Source organism: Mesoplodon bidens (assembly GCF_964165515.1).
Source record: "Mesoplodon bidens genome assembly, chromosome: 19".
Taxonomy (NCBI): domain Eukaryota; kingdom Metazoa; phylum Chordata; class Mammalia; order Artiodactyla; family Ziphiidae; genus Mesoplodon; species Mesoplodon bidens.
The window spans coordinates 4934962-4958272 of NC_138179.1; the positions used below are offsets into that span (position 1 = coordinate 4934962).

At 47.9% G+C, this 23311-nt stretch overlaps 1 protein-coding gene across 1 annotated transcript; it reads left to right on the forward strand.

The window, feature by feature from the left end:
* Nucleotides 1–9297: 9297 nt before the first annotated feature.
* On the forward strand, nt 9298–16879 carry DYNLL2 (dynein light chain LC8-type 2). The gene is made up of 3 exons (XM_081218428.1): nt 9298–9600; nt 12620–12758; nt 14841–16879. The coding sequence occupies exons 2-3, from the start codon at nt 12627–12629 to the stop codon at nt 14976–14978; spliced, it is 270 nt and encodes an 89-aa protein (XP_081074554.1). The 5' UTR covers nt 9298–9600; nt 12620–12626; the 3' UTR covers nt 14979–16879.
* The last annotated feature ends 6432 nt before the right edge of the window (nt 16880–23311 follow it).

Genomic DNA, 23311 nt, shown 5'->3' on the forward strand with positions numbered 1-23311 from the left:
TAACAACGTGGTCTCTGTCTTTTTTGTCATATTACTCCGGGGGGATGAGGGAGACACTAAAATAGAGAGAAATAGACAAGGAGATGAGTTTGAATCTAGCTGCTCAAAGGAATAGTCCCAGTCTGAGCTTCCCCTGACCTAAGCAGCTTGTATCATCTGGGTGCTCAAGAAACACCTTATTAACAGAAAGGCAATAGAAAACAGTTAGTGAAATTAAAAGTTGGTTCTTGGAAGAGATGAACAGAATTGACAAATCTTTTAGCTAGACAGACTAAGAAAAAAGAGAAGACTCAAGTTACTAAAATCAGGAATGAAAGAAGAGATCTTAAAGAAATAAAAAGGATTATACAGGAATACTATGAACAAGTATATGCTATGAAATTAGAAAACCTAGATAAAATGGACAAATTCTCAGAAAGACACAAACTACTGAAACTACTTCAATAGATAATCTGAATAGACCTAAAAGAAGTAAAGAGATTGCACTAGTATTTTCAAAACCTCCCACAAAGAAAAATCCAGGCTTAGATGGCTTCACTGGTGAATTCTACCAAATGTTTAAAGAATTAATGTCAATCCTTCACAGTCTTCCAAAAAATAGATTAGGAGGGAACACTTCCAACTCATTCCATGAGTCCAATATTACTCAGATACCAAAACCAGACAAAGACACCACAAGAAAACTATATATCAATATCACTTACGAATATAGATACAAAAATCCTCAACAAAATACTAGCAAAATGAACCCAGCAACATATAAAAATGATTATACATCATGGCCAAGTGACATTTATCCCAGGAATGAAATATTGGTTTAATATTTGAAAACCAATGTAATGCACCATATTGATAGGTTAAAGGAACCAAGCCATATGATCGTCTCAATAGATGCAGAACAAGTATTTGAAAAAACTCAATACATTTTCATGATAAAAACACTCAACAACCTAGGAATAGAAGTGAACTTCCTCAACATGATAAAGAGCATCTACGAAAACTCCACATCTAACGTTAGACTTAATGGTGAAAGGCTGAAAGCTTCCCCCCTGAGACCAGGAACAAGACAAGGATGTCTGCTCTCACCAATTCTATTCAACACTGTACTGAAAGTTCTAGCTAGGACAATTGGCAAGAAAAGGGAAAAAAAGGCACTCAGCTTGGACAGAAAGAAGTAATACTATCTCTATTCATAGATAATATGGTCTTGCATATAGAAAATTCTAAAGAATACACACACACACACACACACACACATGCAAACTATTAGGGGTTAATGAATGAGATCAGCAAGGTTGCAGAATATAAAATATAATATACAGCAATCAATTGTATTTCTATACACTAGCAATGAACAACCTGAACATGAAATTAAGAGAATAATTCAATTTACAATAACATCAAAAAGAATAAAATACTTAACAATATATTTACAAAACGAAGTGCGAGACATGTACACTGAAAATTATTTCACATTATTGAAAGAAACTAAAGAAGACCTAATAAAACTTAATACTGTTAAGATAGCAATACTGCCCAAATTGATCTATGATACAACATAATCTCTATCAAAATCCCAGCTGATTTTTTTTTAACAGAAATTGGTAATCTGGTCCTAAAAGTCATATGGAAATTGAAGGGACCCTGATTAGACAAAGAATCTTGAAAAAGGCAAAGTTGGAAGACTCACACTTCCAGATTTCACAACTTACTGCTAAGCTACAGTAATGAAGACAGTGTGGTACTGGCATAAGGATATATAGACCAGTGGAAAATAATTGATAGTCCAGAAATAAGCTCTTCTATTTATGGTCAACTTATCTTTGATCATTTAGTGATGAAAAAATAGTCTTTTTAACAACAGACGTAGGACAATTGGATATCTACATGCAAAACAATGAAGTCAGACCCAAACACGAAAATGAACACAAAATGGATCATTTAGCAAGAGCTAAAACTCTTAGAAGAAAACATAGGACACATCTTTGTGATCTTGGGTTAGGCAATGATTTCTTGGATGTGACATCGCAAGCACAAGGGACAAAAGGAAAAACAGGCAAATTGGTCTGCATCAAAATTGAAAACTTTAGTGCTTCAAGGATCACTATCAAGAAAGTGAAAATACAATCCATAATGTGGAAGAAAATACTTCTGAACCATGCCTCTGATGAGGGTCTGTTATCCAGAATATATAAAGAACTCTTACAACTCAATAATAAAAAGACAACGTAATTTTAAAAATGAAAAGATCTGAATAGACATGTCTCCAAAGAAAATACACAAATTGGGACTTCCCTGGTGGTCCAGTGTTAAAGAATCCGCCTTCCAATTCAGGTGATGTGGGTTCGATCCCTGGTCAGGGAACTAAGATCTCACATGCCACAGGGCAACTAAACCAGCGTGCCACAACTACTGAGCCCATGTGCTGCAAACTACAGAGCCCACGTGCTCTGGAGCCCGTGCGCCACAACTAGAGAGAGAAAACCCACACGCCGCAACTAGAGAGAAGCCCGCACGCCACAATGAAGAGCCGCCACAACGAAAGATCCCGCACGCCTCAACAAAGACCCCCTGTGCCACAACTAAGACCCGATGCAGCCAAAAAGTAAAATAAAATAAATATTAAAAAAAGAAAATACACAAATTGCCAATAAACACATGAAATGATGCTCAACATCATTAGCTACCAAGGAAATACAAATGAAAACCACAGTGAGATACCCTTTCACACACACTAGGCTGGCTGTAATCAAAAAGACAGATAATAACAGGTGTTGGTGAATACGTGGAGAAATCGCAACCCTCACGCACTGCTGACAGGAATGTAGAATGGTGCAGCTGCTTTGGAAAACAGTCTGACCGTTCCTCAAAAAGTTAAGCACAGAGTTACCATAAATCCCAGCAATTCCACACCTAGGTGTATATCTAAGAGCATTGAAAGTATATATCCATACAAAACTTGTACGTGGATGCTTATAGAGGCATTATCTACAATAGCTAAAAAGTGGAAACAACCCAAATGTTCACCAGCTGGTGAATGGCTAAACAAAATATGGTATGCTCATACAATGAAATATTAACCAGCCATCTAAAGGAGTGAAGTGCAGAGTCATGCTACACCATGGATGAATCTTGAAAATATTATACGTAGTGCAATAAGACAGTTGCAAAAACCATAACCATATATTTTATGATTCCATATATATGAAATGTCCAGAATAGGCAAATACATAGAGGAAGAAAGTAAATGAGTGGGGTTTGGGGGGAAATGGAAGAATGACTGACAATGAGTATGGAGTTTATTTTGGGGGTGGTGAAAATGCTCTAAAAGTAGATGGTGGTGATGGTTGCACAGCTCTGTGAATATACTAAAAACCACTAAATTGTGTACTTTAAAAAGGTGAAATTTATATGTGAATAATATCTCAATAAAGTAGTTATATATGTGTATAAATATATATGATTATGTTGAAATGTAAGGTGGGCCTCCATTTCCTAGTGGGAAGATAATTTTTTTTTTTTTTTTTGCCAGCTGGAGTATATCACAATATACCTGACAAGGCAAGGTTTTCCTCCAAAATTTTCCTCTGAAAGGACGGCAAAGTTGTGCAGACCTCATTTTTTAGAGCTCTTCTCATCATTTCCCACCTCACCCTAAGGGACTGAGGGTGAGAGAGCAGAGTGTTTTTATGACTGTGGGGATGAGGATCTCCCTCATAAATAAATAACATTGGCTCCCACTCTTGAGGCTCTCCAAGGTAGATATCTGTGGTTTCTGCCTGCCCAGTATGCACTCTCTTGCTTCTTGTAACTGCATGTAGATTTTCCTTCTGTCAGCTATCCGCCCCCTCCATCTCAGAAGGTTTACCAGTCTGGTTGCCCTTTATTTCCATCGCCAAAATGTGGACTTATGACCCAGTTTGTCCAATCAGATGCCCTTCTTTGGGAATTTGAATTGAGAGTCGGGTGACTCAAAGAAAAAGCCAGTGATGTGCCACACTGAGATGCCCTGTGGAAACTGTTCCATGGTTCCTGCTGCCTGGAGTCAGGGGAGCTATTCAGGTACTGTTTTCTTCTTCAGGTGTTTCTTGCACCCAAGAACCTAACTTCATCTTTTGGATATTCAAGGGCTGACACATTCCACGTCATTGTCTTGGTTCTCCCGCAGCAGGGGCAGGGTTCCTCAGAACTGTCCATACAACGAAGGAGGAAGACTCCTAAATCCTAAGGAGTCATGACCTAGAAACCACGAGCTCCATTGGAACATCTTTTCTTTGGCTCCTTCTTGGTGACCATTTGCTTTATAAATTTATGTATTTATTTATTTTGGCTGGGTTGGGTCTTCGTTGCTGCACGCGGGCTTTCTCTAGTAGAGTAGCACGCGGGCTACTCTTCATTGCGGTGCGTGGGCTTCTCTTTGCGGTGGCTTCTCTTGTTGCTGAGCATGGGCTCTAGGCGCGCGGGCTTCAGTAGCTGTGGTGCGTGGGCTCAGTAGTTGTGGTTCGCAGGCTCTAGGGCGCAGACTCAGGAGTTGTGGCACACGGGCTTAGTTGCTCTGAGGCATGTGGGATCTTCCTGGACTAGGGCTGGAACCCACGTCCCCTGCACTGGCAGGCAGATTCTTAACCACTATGCCACCAGGAAGTCCCATGACCATTTGCTTTAATATTTTAATTGAAGCTCTAAACATTAATTGAATCTTAACTATGTCAAGTTGCTTTGTTACTTGAAGGAGTAAAAGATGAACAGAATTATCTCCCAACTTCGGTGGGTGGTGTGAGTGTAGAGAAATTCTCTTTGAATTCTGACCACACGGACAGAGAGAAAGAACAGAAAAGGGGCATTTAAAGTTGGCCTGAGGTAGAGGCTCCTAGCCTGAGAAATTTCTCCCATCCACATGGAATGTGCCCTTTGGGATGGGGTATTGAAATAAGAGAATCATAGACTTTGGGGCTGACAGGGACTTTACAGACATGACTTGACTAGAGCCAAATTGGGCTTAAGACTTCTCCTTTGACTCCCAGTCCAGGGCTCACCTCACTAGCTCCCAGTCATGTGGTTGACCTTGGCAATCCTCCTCTAAGGGGATTGGAGAGGAGGAGGGGCAATATTTGGGGCTTGGTAAATGGTTGCCTAGGGAAGTATGTCTTGCAAGGCCACCCAAGAAATCAGCAATGAACTGGAGCAAATTCCAGTAGTCCTAGTCACACTGTTTCTTCCTTAAGTTTTCCCAGTGGGGACGTGGCAGAAGGGACTGATAGCAGGGTTTGCACTGCAGTGTGTCAATGTGTGTGTTCCCACCCTCTTCCATCCTCCTGGAGCTCTTGAAGCAAGTCAATAGCAAAAGGGATTTGGTGAAATGACCTCTGTCACTGCCATGGTCTCTCTTCTGTAGGTGACCTAGTCAGCTGGGGTGGGAGAGCCTTGCTAGTCTTTACCTGTAAGGTGTAAGGATATCAGGCAAATAACCAGAGAGTGTGAGAAGGAAATCAATTCAGAAATCAGGCCTGGACTTCCCCCAGGGCTGACAGTGTTTTACCTTAGTTAGCAACTTGCACTGGGCAGGAAGGACCCAGTGTAAATAGTGTGCATTGTTGGTTCTAGGGAAAGAGACAGAAGAGCCCAGACAAGGTTCTTTGGGTGGAGAAGAGATGAAGTGTGTCCTTCCAAAATGTATTTTTCAGCCATTAATGGGCATGATCAGTTTAACTAATACTGACAGAGAATTTCCCATGTTCCAAGAACTGTGTCAGGTTCTGCAGCCCACACATAAGTAAGATGTGATCCCTGTATGCAAGGAACTACAGACAAACAAAAGACCAACAAGTTTAATAAAATGGGGTGGTTGATAAGCCCTGGATGTTACCAAAGCATAGAGGCGGGGTATGCTTCCCAACTGGGATTCAGGGAAGGCTTCCTAGAGGACAAAGAGCCAGGAAAGAAAGCCACGAGCCTCACAGGCAAGAGAACCACATAAACAAAGGTGTGGAATCTGGGTTCTGGGGGGAAACCACAGGCAACAGCTGATGGTGTTACTAGAGCCTGAAGAGGGAGATGGGAAGTGTGGGGAGATAAGGCAGAGAGGCTGGGGTGTGTGTGGCTGGGAGGGCAAGTAAGTTATGGGAAAGAGCATGGGTCTTTTTTCAGAGCAGGGAAGAGGGAAGTGCCTGGGAGATTTGTATTTTAGATAGATCACTGCAGTGTGGATTTGGGGAGGAGGAGTTAAGAATGGGGGCAGGAAGCCTACTGGAAGTGATGATGAGTACTAGATGCAAGGTATTCACAATGAGAATGAGGCACTCCTTATGAAAGGGGCGTGGACTGGAGACACGGCCAGGAGGTGAGTGATGATAGAAATGTGGTAGGGGAGGGAGAGACACAAATCCAGAGGGGACCGCAGGTTTCTGACTTGGTACCTGGATGGATAATGGGGCGAGGAACTGAGATAAGAAATGCAGGAAAGTGGGGCTTCCCTGGTGGCGCAGTGGTTAAGAATCCGCCTGCCAATGCAGGGCACACGGGTATTCGAGCCCTGGTCCAGGAAGATCCCACATGCCACGGTGCAGCTGAGCCCGTGCACCACAACTACTGAGCCTGCGCTCTAGAGCCCGTGAGCCACAGATACTGAGCCTGAATGCCACAACTACTGAAGCCCGTGCACCTAGAGCCCGTGCTCCGCAACAAGAGAAGCTACCGCAATGAGAAGCCTGCCTGCACACAGCAATGAAGAGTAGGCCCCGCTCATTGCAGCTAGAGAAAGCCCACGCAGCTAGAGAAAGACCCAATGCAGCCAAAATAAACAAATAAAATAAATTTTAAAAAAACCCCAATGCATTAAAAAAAAAAAAAAAGAAATGCAGGAAAGGGAAATAAATCTGGAAGAGAGATGTTGGTGATAGCTAACATTTATTAATCACTTATATGGACCACACATTGTGCCAAGAGTTTTTCGTGCATTTTCCTCATAACTCTATAAAGTAGATATTATTAGTCTCAATTTATAGATGAGGAAAATGAAATTTTGAGATGTTGAATAGGTTGGCCAGATCTGCACAGCTGGTTGAGTGGTGGAAAGAGGTTAAAACCCAGGCATTCTGGCTCCCGGGCCAATGCTCTTAATGACCAGGCAGTATATATGTGTATGCGAAGAGTCCCAAAGAGCCTGTGGGACACCCACAGTGGAGGTCTGGAATTTAGACAGGTCATCAAGGCTCAGATCATGGTATAAACTACTTAAGTTGACCACAGTGCCCTGGGGAACCCTTAAGTTAAAGAAACAGCCAGTGGGTAAGGGGCTCACAGATGAGACAAAAACAAAAGTCCCATCTGATTTTTAAATCTGAAGACATGGCTCTGCTATCGGGGCAACAGGAAACTGGACAATCATGAACATGTAGTGGCATCAAATAGAAATGTCCACCAAGTTAAGTAGACATATTAATTACAACAGTTACTATGTTGCATAGTAATTATCCTAAACAGTAAGCAGTTTACATAAATAGTAGTAATTAGCATAGCACAAGTTTCCCAAACTGTGTCCTGTGGAATAGTAGCTCCTGGAGATGTTAATAAATGTTTGGATAAAAAAGGTCTTTGGAGTCAGATAACCTTAGAAAATGCTGGTATAATTTAGATAGGACACCCAACACCTAGTTTACAGTTTTATCTTTTTTCTGTCAGGAGGATAGTGGAAAGGCTAAAAGTGTAGGCACTGGGAATTAAATACTGCTGCTGACAAGCTGGGGAATTTTGGGCAAGTTACTGAAATTCTCTAAGAGGTAGTTTCCTCCTCCCCACACATGCCCCGCCCCCCATTCATTCACACTGAAGCTGACATCAGAATACCCTTGGTGTGAGGGGAAACCACAGGGCTTGCCTATTTCTTTCAAATCTCCCCATTGAGGTTGAAGATGATAGAGCAGGTTGGGAAAGCATAAGTGAGAGGGGATGATTTTCTAGGTTTCCCCTGACTTATAATGAACACTAAATTATGATGCTCCAAATCAGAGCAGGTCAGGGCCAGAACAAGCCTGACTTCCTGACCATGGTTTGGGGCAATGAAGGGTTAGGGTTAGGGTTATAGGATGAACGGAAGCTTCTTAATCCATACTGTGTGGCCCAAATGCTTGGCTTCCCATAAAGACCCTCACCACCCCTTTAGGTAGACACTTCCTTTGGAAAGAAAAGAGCAGCTGCTTCCCGTTCTCCTTAGGAGGTGGGTGGTGTGGCATGGACGGCAGGCACTCCCCCAGTGTGCACAGGCACTTACACACACCCCCACAAACCCCAGGGGGACTGCTGCCTAGAAGCACCACTTTTCAGCCTAGGAGCCAGGTCCAGGCCTGACCTGTGGTGGTCTGGCAAGGGCTCCCCCCTCTCTGTTCCTTGTTTCTCTCCTTTATAAGGTGAGGAATATGGATGGGGTGAATTTTAAGGCTCCTGGCTGTACAGACATGCTTTGGTTTGTACCTCTAGGGGATTCTATTCCCTCCCCTCTAGTCCTGTCTAACCAGACGGGTAGACTGACTGGAAATGGCTTACTCTCATCTCTCTTCCTGGGGCCTGTGTATCAAAGACAAACCTCCCCTCTCACAATCGTGCTTAGGGTTTGCCTCCATTGCTCTTGAAGGGAAACAGCACCTGGGGCCCCAGCTGGGAGTTTAGGTCCTGTGGCCTTGAGACTCCGGAACAAAGGCAGAGCAGGAAGGGGAAGGGGCCTTCCCAGAAAGTGAGAGGGGGGAGCCCTGCGGCTGTTTGTGGCTTTACCTCTCCATAGGGCTGGCTGTCCTCTCCTTCCCACAGCTTTGGGGGGACGGAAGGGGTCCTGTCTTTTCCTCTAAAACCGATGACGTCACCTCCTCCCCCTTCCTCGTTCTAAGGTCAGGATCGCTACTCCTTCCCCATGGACTCCCAGGGTCTGAAATCTCCATCCCACTCTCTTCCTTTATTCTTCTTCGAATTAGGGTCTTTACGCCCCTCCCTCTTTTTCTCTCTCATTGAACCCGGCCTCTTTATTCCTCTTTAGGCCTGGCCTCTCCAGCCCTGGATAGTGGGGTCTGTACACTTCTTTTATCTCGTCTGAAGGCCACGTCTCCCTCCCCCAACCTTTTCCAGCTCCCCCTCCCCACCCCCTCCCTCCGCCCCGAGGCATTGTGGGAGGAAACAAGATGTGGGGCGAGAGCGGCGCGGGGAGAAGCCCGCAGTGCGGGGCCGAACGGGCCCAGCCAATGGGGAGCGCGGACGGCGGCGCGCGCGGCGGGGGGGGCGGGGCGGGGCGCTATTTCAGCGGGGGGTCGTGCGTGCGCCGAGCTCGAGGCCGAGCGGAGCGGAGCTGTGAGGTGCCAGCGCGGAGCCGGCTAGCTGGCAAGCAGGCGGGCCGGCGGGCTCGAGGCGGAGCGCGGGCGGCGGGAGAAGCTCGAGGGCGGAGGGCGGCGGCGCGAGTGCTCGGCCCGGGCCTGCGGGAGCCGGAGACCGCGGCGGCGGCGGCGGCGGCGGCTGCGGCTGCTGCCAGAGGCGCCGAGGGGACACCGCCCTGCCCGCGCTCTGCCGCAGGCCATCCCTGCTCCCCCCGGGACCCCGCGCGGACTCGCCTCCGTAAAGGTGAGCGGTGGGTGGAGGCTGCCCCGGGGCGGCGGCCCGACGCGGGGGGTCCGGCCCCGAGGCCCGGAGCAGTGCTGGCCTCGGCGTGACGCCCCCGGCGCCTCTCCTGCCCAGGGCTGCGCCACCCTGTGCCCTCCCGAGCCCGGGGCCCCCGGCTGCAGCGGTGAGGCCTCCCGACCCCCCGGGATCTCTCTGCGTGCTCGGAGGCCCTTGCTGTCTGGGCCGAGGGAGAGCCGCGGAGCGGGCTCGGGCGTGACGCGGTTCGTCCCGCGGTCGCCACCCTCTGGGGCGTCCTTCCTGCAGCGAGGACGCCCAGTCACTACGGCGCTGCTCTAGGCCGGCCGGGGGAGGGCGGCCGGCCGGGCGGAGGTGCGGGGGGAGGAGGCTTTCTCTTGGCCCAGGTGCCGGCCTTCGGGATCGCAGCCACTGGAGGACGGGGTGGTGGAGGGAGACGGCCCCGTGGGGATCCGAAGGGAGGAAATACAAGCGTTTGTGCGTGTTGGGGGCTGGGGAGGGCGGGTCGTGTCGTTCGGAGGCTTGGTCTTTTTGTTGCAGGGCCGGGGAGAGAGGAGAGTGAGCTGTCCTGGAGTGCCCTCTTCGCTTTTCAGAGGAGCCCCCGGCTCGTGACTGAGGCAGCTGGCCTGGGGCCCTGTGGTCATCCTTCAATCTGGAGGCCCAGGTCCCTCGCCTTTTTCTTTCTTTTTTTTTTTTTTTTTTTCGTTCCCGGGGGGGAGGGGCTACGTTGGCCCCTCCCTTTCCTTTTCTCATTGGCACCTTGGACAGGGGAGCCTGGGGCTGGGCCTCACCTCTCGGACGCCTGGGGGGTCGGGGGTGAAGAATCGTGGCATTGTAGTCACGAGAGCAACGTTATGTAACTGCAGGCTCTCCTGGAGGGTGAGGTTGTTTTCATTACTGTGACCACGTTGTTCCTTTGGACTTTGGGAATGCGGCAGTGGGCAGGTGCGCTTGCTGGGGAAACGGTGCCGGTTTCAGACTTCAATCAGGCCCCACCCCAGCCTTGGATTTGCAAACAGTGCCCCCTGCTGAGTGGTAACCTGGGGTAGGCCACCAGGTGACACTAGTTTTCTTCCCTGTGCTGCTGCTGTTGTACTTTTGCGCAAACCCGTTGAAGTTGCCACATGTATCTGATGTTGGCCATTGTTTTTTAAAAAGATGTTGGTTTGCCCCGGGTCACATAGACAGCTCGGCCTTGAACAGGGGTCTCCTGGCCTTTTCCTCCGCCCCAGCTGGTGCCCACAGACTCCTCTTGAGGCTCGGACTTTCCCTCTCGGGCGTGTGGGCGCAGAGGGTGCTGGGGCACTAACCCTTTGCTCTACCAGCCTTTGCAGGAGTGGAACCAGCCCTGCTTAATTGGCCAGTGTGAGACCGCGGTGCCCCGGATGCAGTAAAGGGTTGCCTGGCTGGCAGCTGGCACGCACGCGTTCTTTGCATCTAGTGAAGGCTGAAGAAGCAGTCATGAATTTTGCTTCCCTTTTCAGCCCACCCAGCCCACAGGCTAGTGTGGACTCAGATCAGGGTGGCCTGGAATGATACCAGGGATCTCTCCTTGAGCAGTCAGGTCCCTGGGTAGCTTTGTGTCGGACAGGGCTGCAACGACAACATCTTTTATCCACTGGGCAGGCCACAGAGTGGCGCTTTGGGGGAGTAGCACATGGGGTGGGGGGTGGATTGCTACTGCTCTCTGTGATGGAACTGTGGTCAAGGCCAGAGGATAGGGTTTTGCAGCTCATCTCTTTCCCTGCAAAGCACCTCACATGCCATAGACTGCTAGGCAGGCCGAGGCCAGCCCTCTTGGAATTCCTGTCATCCTAGGAGGGGACCATGCAAGGTGAGCTCAGGAACTCTGGTTGCTATAGGATGAATGCAGTGTCTTTGACAGCATGGATATGAAAGAGTGCTATTAAAATCATAATTCTTTACCTTTTGTTGTCTCGGTCACCACTGGGCATTGGTAGCCTAGGGCTTGGCAGTCTTTTTCTGTGAAGGACCAGATAGTAAATATTTTAGGCTTTACAGGCCATACAGTTTCTTACAACTGTTCAACTCTGCCATTGTAGTGTGTTCCTATGAAACTGTTTACAAAAGCAGGTGGTGGGCTGAATCTGGCTAACGGGTGAGACCACTGTATAGACTGTACTTGTTTGCAGTGTTCTCATAGAACCTTAATTAATCCTTACAACAGCTCTTGATAGAGAGATATCCTCATTGCTAAAATAGAGGTAATCAAATGCAGAAAGGCTAAGTAACTTGTCCACGAACCAGAAGTCAGGCCTAATTCATCTTTCCACTTTGATATCAACGATATAATCATAGTCATTAAATCAAGGACTTATTATATTCAGGTGTTACACCACCAGGCTTACCCTGAGGTTAACTCAAGTCCGCATTTTAAGATGATGAATGAGAGCACAAAGTTTAAGCAACTTGCCCAAGGACACAGCTGGTAGATGGTATATTGTAATATCTTGGCTATTGGTGCTATTCAAAATATTGGAAACAGATAAATTTAGAGTTGGAAAAGCCTCATTTTACATGTGATAACAACTGATGGCTTATTATGTTTTTATAATTATTTACCTTGTGTTTCCCAGACTTGGCAACCACGTGTCTGCTAAAATCTTAGGAGCTCCCTTTTCTTTTTCTTTTTTTTTTTTTTTTTTTGCGGTACGCGGGCCTCTCATTGTTGTGGCCTCTCCCGTTGCGGAGCACAGGCTCCGGACGCGCAGGCTCAGCGGCCATGGCTCACGGGCCCAGCCACTCCGCGGCATGTGGGATCTTCCCGGACCGGGGCGCGAACCCATGTCCCCTGCCTCGGCAGGCGGACTCTCAACCACTGCGCCACCAGGGAAGCCCAGGAGCTCCCTTTTCTAATGCCTCATATCTCTGTTTTCTATTGCCCTCATCTTCTGTGCTCTCCGCTCCCAGCCCCACGCCCAGCTGTTAGTGTTCACTGCCCAGAGCATGGGATTGCAGCCTCACCTCTCTGCTTCTTCTGCAGTGTCACGATGTCTGACCGGAAGGCAGTGATCAAGAACGCAGACATGTCTGAGGACATGCAACAAGATGCCGTTGACTGCGCGACGCAGGCTATGGAGAAGTATAACATAGAGAAGGACATTGCTGCCTATATCAAGAAGGTGTGCGAGCTGGGCGAGCTGTGCTTGGTGGTCGGGGGAGGGGTGGACAGCTGAGCTATGCCCCAGGGAGGGCTGGAGGAGGCCTAGGAAAGTAGGTACATTCCATGCAAACAGAAACCTACGAACTTGCAAAGGAGATAAGTTAGGGGATGATTCTTATTTATTAAAGCATGTACCTTAAGAGTTCTTAATAGGAACTCTGCTGGGGTTGTGTGTACGTTTACAGATAGTTATGTGACTGCAAAAGCAATGGGGAGAGAAGCTTCAGGATTAAATATAACTGCCCCAATTCAGAACTATTCAAAATGAAGATCAAGGATGTTTGACTGGATAACATAAGATCATATACGAATTTTCAGGGAGCTACATCATTTAAAGTGGGGTAGCCCTATAAGTGATTCTCATTATGTAGGAGGTGTCCTTTTCTTTAAAAGGACTCAGGTGGGGAGTTCCCTGGCCATCCAGTGGTTAAGACCTCGGTGCTTTCACTGCCATGGCCCGGGTTCAGTCCCTGGTCAGGGAACTAACATCCCACAAGCCGAGCTGTGCTGCCAAAAAAAAAGTGACTCACATACTAAATCGTCCACTTCTCCCTACCTTCTTGAGGAAAGGGTGGGCTTGAATATATATATATATATATATATATATATATATATATATATTTTAATAGATGAGCATTATTGGGGCAATGGGTTTAGTCCCTGAAGAATTCCTGGGTGAATGGATATAGTTTACATATATATAGTGAGGAAGCTGCTGAGCTAGAGGTGAAAGGTGGTACCCAGGGTCCCTGATACCCAGTCAGGATCCATGTCCGTTGGTGGCATAGTCCCAGTCTTTGATATTCTTAACTCTGGTATCCCAAGGCTGCCTAAGAGCCATGGCATTCTGGTCCATACAGGTGGTAGAGTGTCCTTGAGTTTTACAGAACTCTTTCCTGTCTGTATGGGTGGTATGAGAAGAGGAAACGGGGGTCCTGAGAGACTTTTTCTTTCTGTGTGTGTAGCCAGGCGTGCAGAGCTGGCAAGGCTGCTAGGCGTGCTGCTTCCTTGTTGAGTGATGGTTTTTCTGTTCTATTCAGGGAGAAAATGTAGAATCATGGACTCCTAGGGCCAGAAGAATCGCTTTCTCGTTTTGCTGATGGGGGAAATGGGGAAGCAACTATGGCTCTCCTGTGTGACACAGGGTCTTCAGTGAGGAATAAAGCTGAGTGGTGACCCATGCCCTTTCCACCGTTTCCTAATACCTTTTGGAGTTACGTGGTATGGGGGCTAAACAAGTTGCAGGTGGAGCCCCTAGGGGCCAGAGCCCCAAGGGTGGCAGCATTGCTGGGCCCATGGGGGGGGGGGTTGCTGTCCTTTCACAGCCGTGGCAGCAGCTAGAACTGAGCCATCTGTTTCCTGCTGGGTCCACAGGGTGGGAAGGTCTGTCTGATAAGGTCGTGAGGATTTCCTTGCTGGCTCTGATGCTGAACTTGTACTACCCCTGAGAGAAGTGAGGGAATTGCCTTGATCTCATGGTTGAGGTCCTTTCTCTGGTGTTTACAGCCCACATAGTACCTGGCACACGGGAGTGTCTTTAATGTTGGCTTACACAGAATTGCTTCCTGGTACTCCTGCAAGTACTCCTGGTACTTTTGTTCCCCATCTTGCTTTAGTGTCTTGGTTTTTGGCATTTGGAAGTGCTGGTTTAGTAATGTGAGAGGTGGCAAGTCAGGGAGGCTTGCTCCTCTTTCACTCAATGCTGTGTGACACTGGAGTGGTCCTTTATTCCACTGGCTTTTCTGATTCCCTTGCTGAAGAATTGTGGGGTGGGCTTTTGAAAAGCAGGGTAGCTAGAGGAACGAGAGATGATCGGGGTGTAAAGTGCTAGAGAGAAATAATGGAGCCTTTGTGGTGTTACATTATTAATGAAGGAGTGTCCTAGCCAACCTCAGAACCTGAGCTCCTGAGGCTCAGAGAACCAAGGCCGTGGACTGGGGGTGGGGTGGGGGTGACAGCTAAACTAATCAAACTCTCATTCTGATTTCTCATCCTCCAGCTGTCCTAATCACCTTTTTTCTCTTTTTTATTCTTCTTTCAGGAATTTGACAAGAAATATAACCCTACCTGGCATTGTATTGTGGGCCGAAATTTTGGCAGCTACGTTACACACGAGACAAAGCACTTCATCTATTTTTACTTGGGTCAAGTTGCAATCCTCCTCTTCAAGTCAGGCTAGGTGGCCGCAGTGAAGGTGTCAGTGGCGGCGGCAGTGATGGCAGGCAGGCGGCCTTGCTGGGACTGTTTTGCACTGGGGCCAGCATCAGGATGTCCTCTCCAATGGCTGTGCTACTGCATGGACTGTATACTCGATTTCATGTGTATGTCGCAGTAAACAAAACCAAACTTCTTTCTGTTTAGTTGCCTGGGGAAGAAGGCTGCTTTATGTTTATTTTTCAAGACTTAATTTTTTTTTTTTTTTCTTGGTTGTATTGCACTAGGAAATCTCTCCCACCCCTCTCTTTTCTCTTTCTCTCCTATACAAATAAAAAGCCCTCAACAAAGCCTGTGAGACTAGGAGGGCTGGGGAAAGGAAATAGGTTTCTGGAGGTGGAACTAAAACTGTAGCTGCCTCTTCCTGGTGGTGGATGCTGCTTTGGGAGGGCCAGGGAGGCTGCACGGGGGACAGTGTTAGGATTGACAAGGGGAGAGGGATAGGAAGGAGAGTAGGGAGATGGATCTAGTACCAGGGAGAATATTCCACTGAACTGTGATTCCACGCCTTGGGGCAGGGGGTGGGGCAGGGGCTGGATTCTTTAAGGGGCCCTGAGACGTGTTTGTCTGTGGTGTGTGGGCGTGGGGAGCAGACTTAACTTGCTGTCTTTGTCAGAATGAGTTTCTGAGTGAGGGCTGTGTCTTTTATTCTTTTATTCTTCCTGCCAGAGCTCATGCTAGGAGGATGTTGAGGGTGGGATTAGCTTGATTTTTTTTTCTTTTCATTCTTCTCTCCTCCTGTCTGCTTCCTGCTTAGCTCTCTGTTTTCTCATTCCTCCAGAGTTCTCTTAGAGCAGCCCCTGGTAGTTGGCTGGTAAGGGAATTTCTGGTGACTAGTTCTTAGTTAGGTCTTAGCAATCAAACCAAATCAGTGTGTCCCTTGATTTTCCTCTGTATATGTGTGTGAGTGTGTGTATATCTTGGTTTGGGGTAGAGGGGAGGGAGGGGCAGGACTGTGGAATCTCTAAGGTCTATGGGTAGACAAGTGGGCCTTTATGTTAAAAACCTCTGGGGGCCTCTATTTTGGGGGTGAAGACGGGTATCACCCTGCCCCCCCTCAGCCATCTGGCCTTGACACTGCTTGCCCTGTGGCTGTCTGCTCCCAGGAGGGCTTTAGGAGGATAGTCCAGGATGAGGTGGTCATGCTACCATCCGTCCTGGAGCCTGGGTCTCAGTGGAGAGGGAAAGTGACTTTGTGCATGGTGGCAGCCTCTTGTGGGAGGCCGGGGTGGAAGTGTGATAAAGGGCTGTTGAGGGGTTTTGGGGGAACTTTGGAGGTCAGTCTTGCAGTGGTGAAGCCAGGAATCGGGGGATGGAACAGGACCGCTAGTGGGAGGAGATTCCAAGGGGAGTGCTCGGGAAATCTTGTCTGTGGATCAAACAGTGATGGGGTGGGGGATGGGGTGGGGGAGTCATTACTGATTGAGCTGTTGATTCTTGTAGATCGCATTAAAAACTCTCATGTGTAGGGTTGATGCTGTGGAGGGGGTTTGGGATCCAGCTCATTCTCTCTTTTTTTTTTTTCCAAGTTCATCCTAGAGGTTGGTGGGGAGGCAGGAGAATGCCCCCTTCTCAAGCCTTCTGTGTGTGCTGAGCTTTCTTTTTGACGTTGACAAGGGAGAGTGGGGACCGGGATGGTGAGTGAGTTCCCTATATAAAACCCTTCGGTGTTGAGTTTAGGTTTATTTTTTTATGAGTGTCCAGATCCGTTTCCCCCTGCCCTCCCAGACTTGTGTGGCCAGTTGGAAATGTCTGGTTTGTGTTCATCTCTCCCTCATTTCTGGAGCAGGGGCTGAGACCCCGCCACATCTCCTGTGCTCTGCATCCACGCCTCTTTTGGACATTAAAGATCGATTGATGCACTTCTGAGCTGTTTGGGTTTCTTTGGGGGTAAAGGGGATGGCCTGGTGGCGGTGGTGCCACACATGGGTGGGGTGGGTATCTAGGGTGGAGTAGAATGGGGTCCAAAGAGATACTGAATCAGGTCTTAGAGGGCCTAGGCTTGGGCCCCTTAAGTGGAGGAAAATAACCAGCAGCACTCACCCACAAGATTTCTTGGGTCATTGGTGGAGGTGGTCTGGTGAGCTGCATTTTGAGTCTTCCATATAATAGATGCTGAGACCTGGAGACTTTATATCAGCTCTAGCCACTCAGGAATGGAGAAGCTGAGGGTCTTCAGAAAGGTGGAACCTGAGTGGTTCTCTGACTCTTGGGTTATCCTGGTTGTCCCACTTGGGGCTCCTGCCCACACACACCTGGAGAAGTCGGCAGTACCAAGACGCTTGTGAGAGTATCTGCGCACCCCTGTGACCCTATGCCACTGGTGTCTGGGCTCGTGGCTACAACTCTTGTGGAGGGTGTCTGGGAGCAGAGATGCTTTGTACTCATCTCTGTTGTCAGTTATTCACTGAAAGACGTTTCTGAGTTTTATACGTGGGCCAAGGACGCTGTTCACATAGGAGAACAGGACAGGAAGTTCTGTTCTTTCACGGCACGTACATTGTAGTGGACAGAGCAGACGTACACACTAAAAAGTCAGTAGTGATCAATACTATCGAGGAAGTAAACGGGGCAATGAGCTATTGGTGTTGGAGGTAGGTGGATCCGGCTCCTCCACATAGTTGAAAGTTGGTGGGCTGGATCCTGGGGAGAAAAACCTCCAGGGCAGTGAGGTCCTAAGGGAGTAAGACGAGGGGCTCTAGAACCTCCACTTCTGTTCCCACCTTTGCTGGTATGAATGATTTGACAGAGCTGGAGCTTTGGAGGAGGAGAGGAGGCCACAGTCCACATTTCATCTGCGATGGGTGCCTCTAGGGTCCAAACTCATCCTGTCCTGATGGGAGAGGCAGTCCAGGTAGCATCTGTGGACAGCACACTCCTGCACAGGTAGGTTCATGGTGCTCATCTAGAAGGTTAATCCTGCCACGCTTCCTGATGAGCCCCCACCCCATGGGGCCCAGGAGGGGCAACATGGGAGGATCGACTACAGAAGGGGCTGTGGAAGGCAGATGGGAACTGTGGCAAAGAGGAAGTCAGCCACTGTCGGAACTGTGGCCACGCAGAGGAAGCAGGAGCTTCAGTATCCCACCTCTCTTTCATCCTGTTCTCCAGTCTTCTGGGGACCTCCTTTTGGCTGAACCTAACAAAAGTCAGCAGAGGACAAGGCTGACCCTGGGATGCAGTCTGTAGGGGTCAACCCCCCTCCCCCCAGGGAACATAGCAGGAGAATGAATCTAAGAGGGGCAAACCAAACCAGCCTGGTAGGAAATTCTCTGTTGCCGTGGACAACGTGTCTGTCTCTCCCCAGAGCTCTAGTGTCCTCTAGCCTAGACAGAAGGTGTGGCTGTCTCCTAAACTATCCCCTTACTTCCTTCAGGTCTTTCCTCAAGCATCCTCTTATCAGAGGGGCCTGCTGACATCCTACAGAAAAGAGTACCACTCCCCCATCACTGTTAACCTTACCCAGTTTAGTTCAGCATAGCACCTGCCAGAGCTTGACATTCGTTTACTTATTGATCTTTCACAAGTAGAACATAAGCTTGAGAGCAGAACCATTTTCTCTTTTCTTCACTGCTTTATCTTCAAGCCCCCAGAACAGCATCTGTGCTGTCGGGAATGCTTGATAAATGTTGATTGGCCAAATGAAAAAAGAGTGCAAGCAAGCATGGGCAACTCGGCTTTTCCTGAAGATACTTTTGCTTTTGGCTTGACTCCCCCTTGCTGGCCAAGCCCTGGAGAGGCGTCAGTGGGTCATTCTCCAAGTGTGTTCAGGCCCCAGCCGTTCTTCCTTATCAGCTATGGGAGAATGAAAGAGTGTGTTCATAAAGTACATTTTATTTATTTTTTTTTGTTTTTATTTTTTGCGGTACGCGGGCCTCTCACCGTGTGGCCTCTCCCCTTGCGGAGCACAGGCTCCGGACGCGCAGGCTCAGCAGCCATGGCTCATGGGCCCAGCCACTCCGCGGCATGTGGGATCTTCCCAGACCAGGGCACGAACCTGTGTCCCCTGCATTGGCAGGTGGACTCTCAACCACTGCGCCACCAGGGAAGCCCAAGTACATTTTATTTTTAAAACATTTCCGTTTATGTCCCTGAAACCTCCAAGCACCCCTCTGAGCTAGACCCCAGGCAGTCATTAGCCATGTTTTTGGATAGCAAACTGAATCAGAGAGGGTGGTTGACTTGCCAAAGCACACATAGCTGGTAGCGTTACTAGTGCCCAGGCACTGTGACTTATAAGGGCTGACCTGGGTTTGACAGCAGTGGTCTCACTGATACTCCTTGAGATTTAGGCCCAGCTCTCTGAGCTTGGGAGTGTCAATGCCCTGTTCACTGACGTTTCCTTTCCTGGGCTCTGCTTCAGCAAAGGCAATGAGGGTAATTCCCAGGCCTTCTCTTCTCCTCACTACTCTTGTCTACTAAGCATTGAGGAAGTGCCCCTTCCTTCTTGAAGCTTCATGAAAGGGGTAATGAGCCTTCTGGATTTAGGAGAGAACAGACTCCCAGAGTTCTGGCTCAGGACTCCCCTGAACTAAAGGCATAGCTTCCCCACCACGCTGGTAACAAGGAGTGACCTCTCATCTGTTGAGGTCATGGGTACCGGTATGTATATCTTTGTGACACCATGGGCTTGGTGTCCACACCAGTGTACATGCATGCTCCTACGCACAGACGGCTGCTGTACCAGTGTAGAAGGGTTCATAAGAAAAGGTCAAGGAGGACCCAAGTCCTTGTGCCTCTCCTCCCTTGCTTTGTCCAAACAAAGATGTGTTTGTAGTGAGGCTGCTGGACATGGCTGTCTTGGGCTTTAGAGAGAGGCCAAGCATGCAAAAACAGTGTGCTGTTGTGGGCAGAACTGGGGTTGAGTCCCAGCTCCTACACTTAACCACTGTGTGAACTTGGGCAAGTCGTTTGACTCTGAGGTTTAATTTCTTCATCTGTAAAATGGGGATAATACCTATCTACCCTAAAGGGTGGTTATGAGGATCAAATGGCATCATGTATGTGAACGTGCTTTGAAATGGGAACATGATGATGATGAAGATGCTGGTTATTAGGGTCAGTGATGATAAATCTTGGGGAAAGAATAAAGGACTCTGGGAAATCAGGCCCCCCCGAATCTCCCCTCATGTCTCATTGTACTGGCCTTCTCCTGCATTGTCCAATTGTATCTATTATAGAGAAGGAAATTAAGAACCAGACAGGGAAACAAACTTACCTAAGATCTCATGGATGCTTGGGATAATTGGGATGTAGAACTTGGTCCCCTAACTCCCTGGCTGGTTTGATCCTGAGGTGGTAGAGGGGACTAACTTATCACTCGGTGCTAAGCCCCCTACTGAACTCTGAAATGCCCTGTGCTTGGTGATGGTGTACAATTCAGTGGTTTTTAGTATATTCAAACAGATGTGCAACCATCACCACTATCTAATTCCAGAACATTGTCACCACTCCTCAGAGAAACCTTGCACCCATTTGCAGTCACTCCTCATTCTTCTCTCTAGCCCCTGTAAACCACTAATGTATTTTCTATCACTGTGAATTTGCCTAGTCTGGACATTTCATATAAATGGAATCATACAATATATGGCCTTTTGTGTCTGACTTCTCTCACTTAGCGTAACGTGTTCCAGGTTCATCTGTGTTGTAACATTTAGCAGTACTTCATTCCTTTTTCTGGCCAGGTAATGTTCCACTGTGTGGATATATCATATTTTGTCATTTTGTTTATGTATCAGTTGAGTGACTTTTGGGTTGGTTCCACTTTTTGCCTATTGTGACTAGTGCTGCTGTGAACATTAATGTGTAATTTTTTTTTTTTTTTTTTTTGCGGTACGCAGGCCTCTCACTGTTGTGGCCTCTCCCGTTGCGGAGCACAGGCTCCAGATGTGCAGGCTCAGCGGCCATGGCCCACGGGCCCAGCCGCTCCGCGGCATGTGGGATCTTCCCGGACCAAGGCACGAACCCGTGTCCCCTGCATCGGCAGGCGGACTCTCAACCACTGCGCCACCAGGGAAGCCCAATGTGTAAGTTTTTGTGTGGACAGATGTTTTCAATTCTCTTGGGTCATTTTTTTTTTAATGTCAGTTTACTTTTCTATTAAAAAAATCTAGATTGATATTGGAAAATTTTTTCTGTAAAGGGTCTGATTGTAAGTATTTTAGGCTTTGTGGGCCATATGACATTGTGTATGTTGTGTATGTAGTTGTTCCAATTACTGAACTCTGCCATTGCAGCTTGAAAGCAGCCATAGCCAGTATGTAAACAAATAACATAAATGTGTTCCAGTAAAACTTTAAACAGGCAGTGGGTCAGATTTGGCCTGTGGTGTACAGTTTGCCAATCCCTAATTTAGATGACAGACTCACATAATCCAACATTCCAGAAGTACAAACAGTGAAAATCCTCCCTCCCACTTCTGTCCCAGAGCCCAGGGGCTCCCCTCCTTAGAAGCAATTAATATTATGCGATTTTGTATCCCCTTTCAGGGGCAGTTGATAAAGAGCATATTTTTTTAAATTAATTCATTAATTGATTTGGGGGCTGCATTGGGTCTTCGCTGATGTGTGCGGCTCTCTCCAGTTGCAGCGAGCGGGGGCCACTCCTTGTTGTGGTGCGCGGGCCTCTCATTGCGGTGGCTTTTCTTGTTGCGGAGCTCGGGCTCTATGCGTGTGGGCTTCAGTACTTGTGGCATGCGGGCTTAGTAGTTGTGGCTCGTGGGCTCTGGAGTGCAGGCTCAGTAGTTGTGGCGCACGGGCTTAGTTCCTCCGCGGCACGTGGGATCTTCCCGGACCAGGGCTCGAACCTGTGTCCCCTGCATTGGCAGGTGGATTCTTAACCACTACGCCACCAGGGAAGCCCTATAAAGAGCATATTTTTAAGTGGCCGTGTAGCATTCCACTGCGTTACAGATAGTTTAATAAATATGAAAGGACTAACATATCCGAAGGCATGCCCTGAAAGACGGAACACTATTCTAGGAGTGTCGCCCTGACCTGCCCAATTGATTCCTCCATTAGAATAATCCTTTGAACTCCTGGAATTTGCCCAGGAGTTTTGGGGGCATGTCTGATAAATATGTTGACTGATCCCTTTTGGATCAAAAACAAGCTCTGACTCTCAAGGGATGCAAGATTTTCTTAGGTGGTTTTTGTGGCAGTCAGTTCCACCGCAGAGAGAGCGCGATGCAAGCTGTGGATATCTATCCATCCATCCTCTATCTTTCACTTATCTATCAGTCAATTTATCTATTGTATCTATCTGTATCTATCTATCTATCAATCTATATTTGTTGCGAGGAATTGGCTTTTGTAACTGTAGGGCCCAGTTAGGCAAGTCTGGAATCTGTAGTGCATGCCATGAGGAAGGTCAGGCTGCAAACTCTTAGGCAGGTGCTGACGCTGCAGTACACAGGTGGAATTTCTTGAGGGAAACCTCGGGCCTTTCACTTGGCTGGATCAGGTCCACCCAGATTATCCAGGAAATTTCCTGTACGTAAAGTTGACTGATTGTAGGTGTTGTCACACTCACAAAATACTTTCACAGCAACACCTAGGCTAGTGTTTGATTGAATATCTAGATGCTAGAGCCTAGCCAACCGGACACATAAAACTGATCATCACAGACCACATCTGGTCAACCTGGCACCAGTACACATCTCCCAAACCATACTTAATCTCCAAATAAAGACAATAACAAAGCCATACTTCCACCTAACATGATACAATTATCCTGTGTACAATTGAAAATGTGCTAGCCCTTTCCCCAGAAGAGGAGGCAAAGTCTGTGGATGATGTTCACTCCTCTCCTTGATAATCCTATAACTTCTATAATGTAAACTTAATTTTTTTTTTTTTTTTTTTTTTTTTTTGCGGTACGCGGGCTTCTCACTGTTGTGGCCTCTCCCGTTGCGGAGCACGGGCTCCGGACGCGCAGGCTCAGCGGCCAAGGCTCACGGGCCCAGCCGCTCCGCGGCATGTGGGATCTTCCCGGACCGGGGCACGAACCCGCGTCCTCTGCATCGGCAGGCGGACTCTCAACCACTGCGCCGCCAGGGAAGCCCCTAAACTTAATTTTTATTGATACATTTTATGTTAGATGACAAGGGGATAAGAGGGGGAAGAAAAAATACACAAACATTCTCACAATAAAATAAGGAGTAAATACTCATAATAATACAGCCTTCAGTTCTGAAATTGCTCAGGTGGTCGTAGCTGGTATTTATAACTACCTTCTTCTACTACCCATTCCATATTTCCTTTACCCTCAGCAAGCACCTCAGTGCTGGTTGTGGTTCTT

Coding starts and splice junctions, on each gene's coding strand:
- DYNLL2 (XM_081218428.1), top strand. CDS start 12,627: ATGTCTGACCGGAAGGCAGTGATCAAGAACGCAGACATGTCTGAGGAC. Junction 12,759..14,840: donor TTGCTGCCTATATCAAGAAG/GTGTGCGAGCTG, acceptor TTCTTCTTTCAG/GAATTTGACAAGAAATATAA.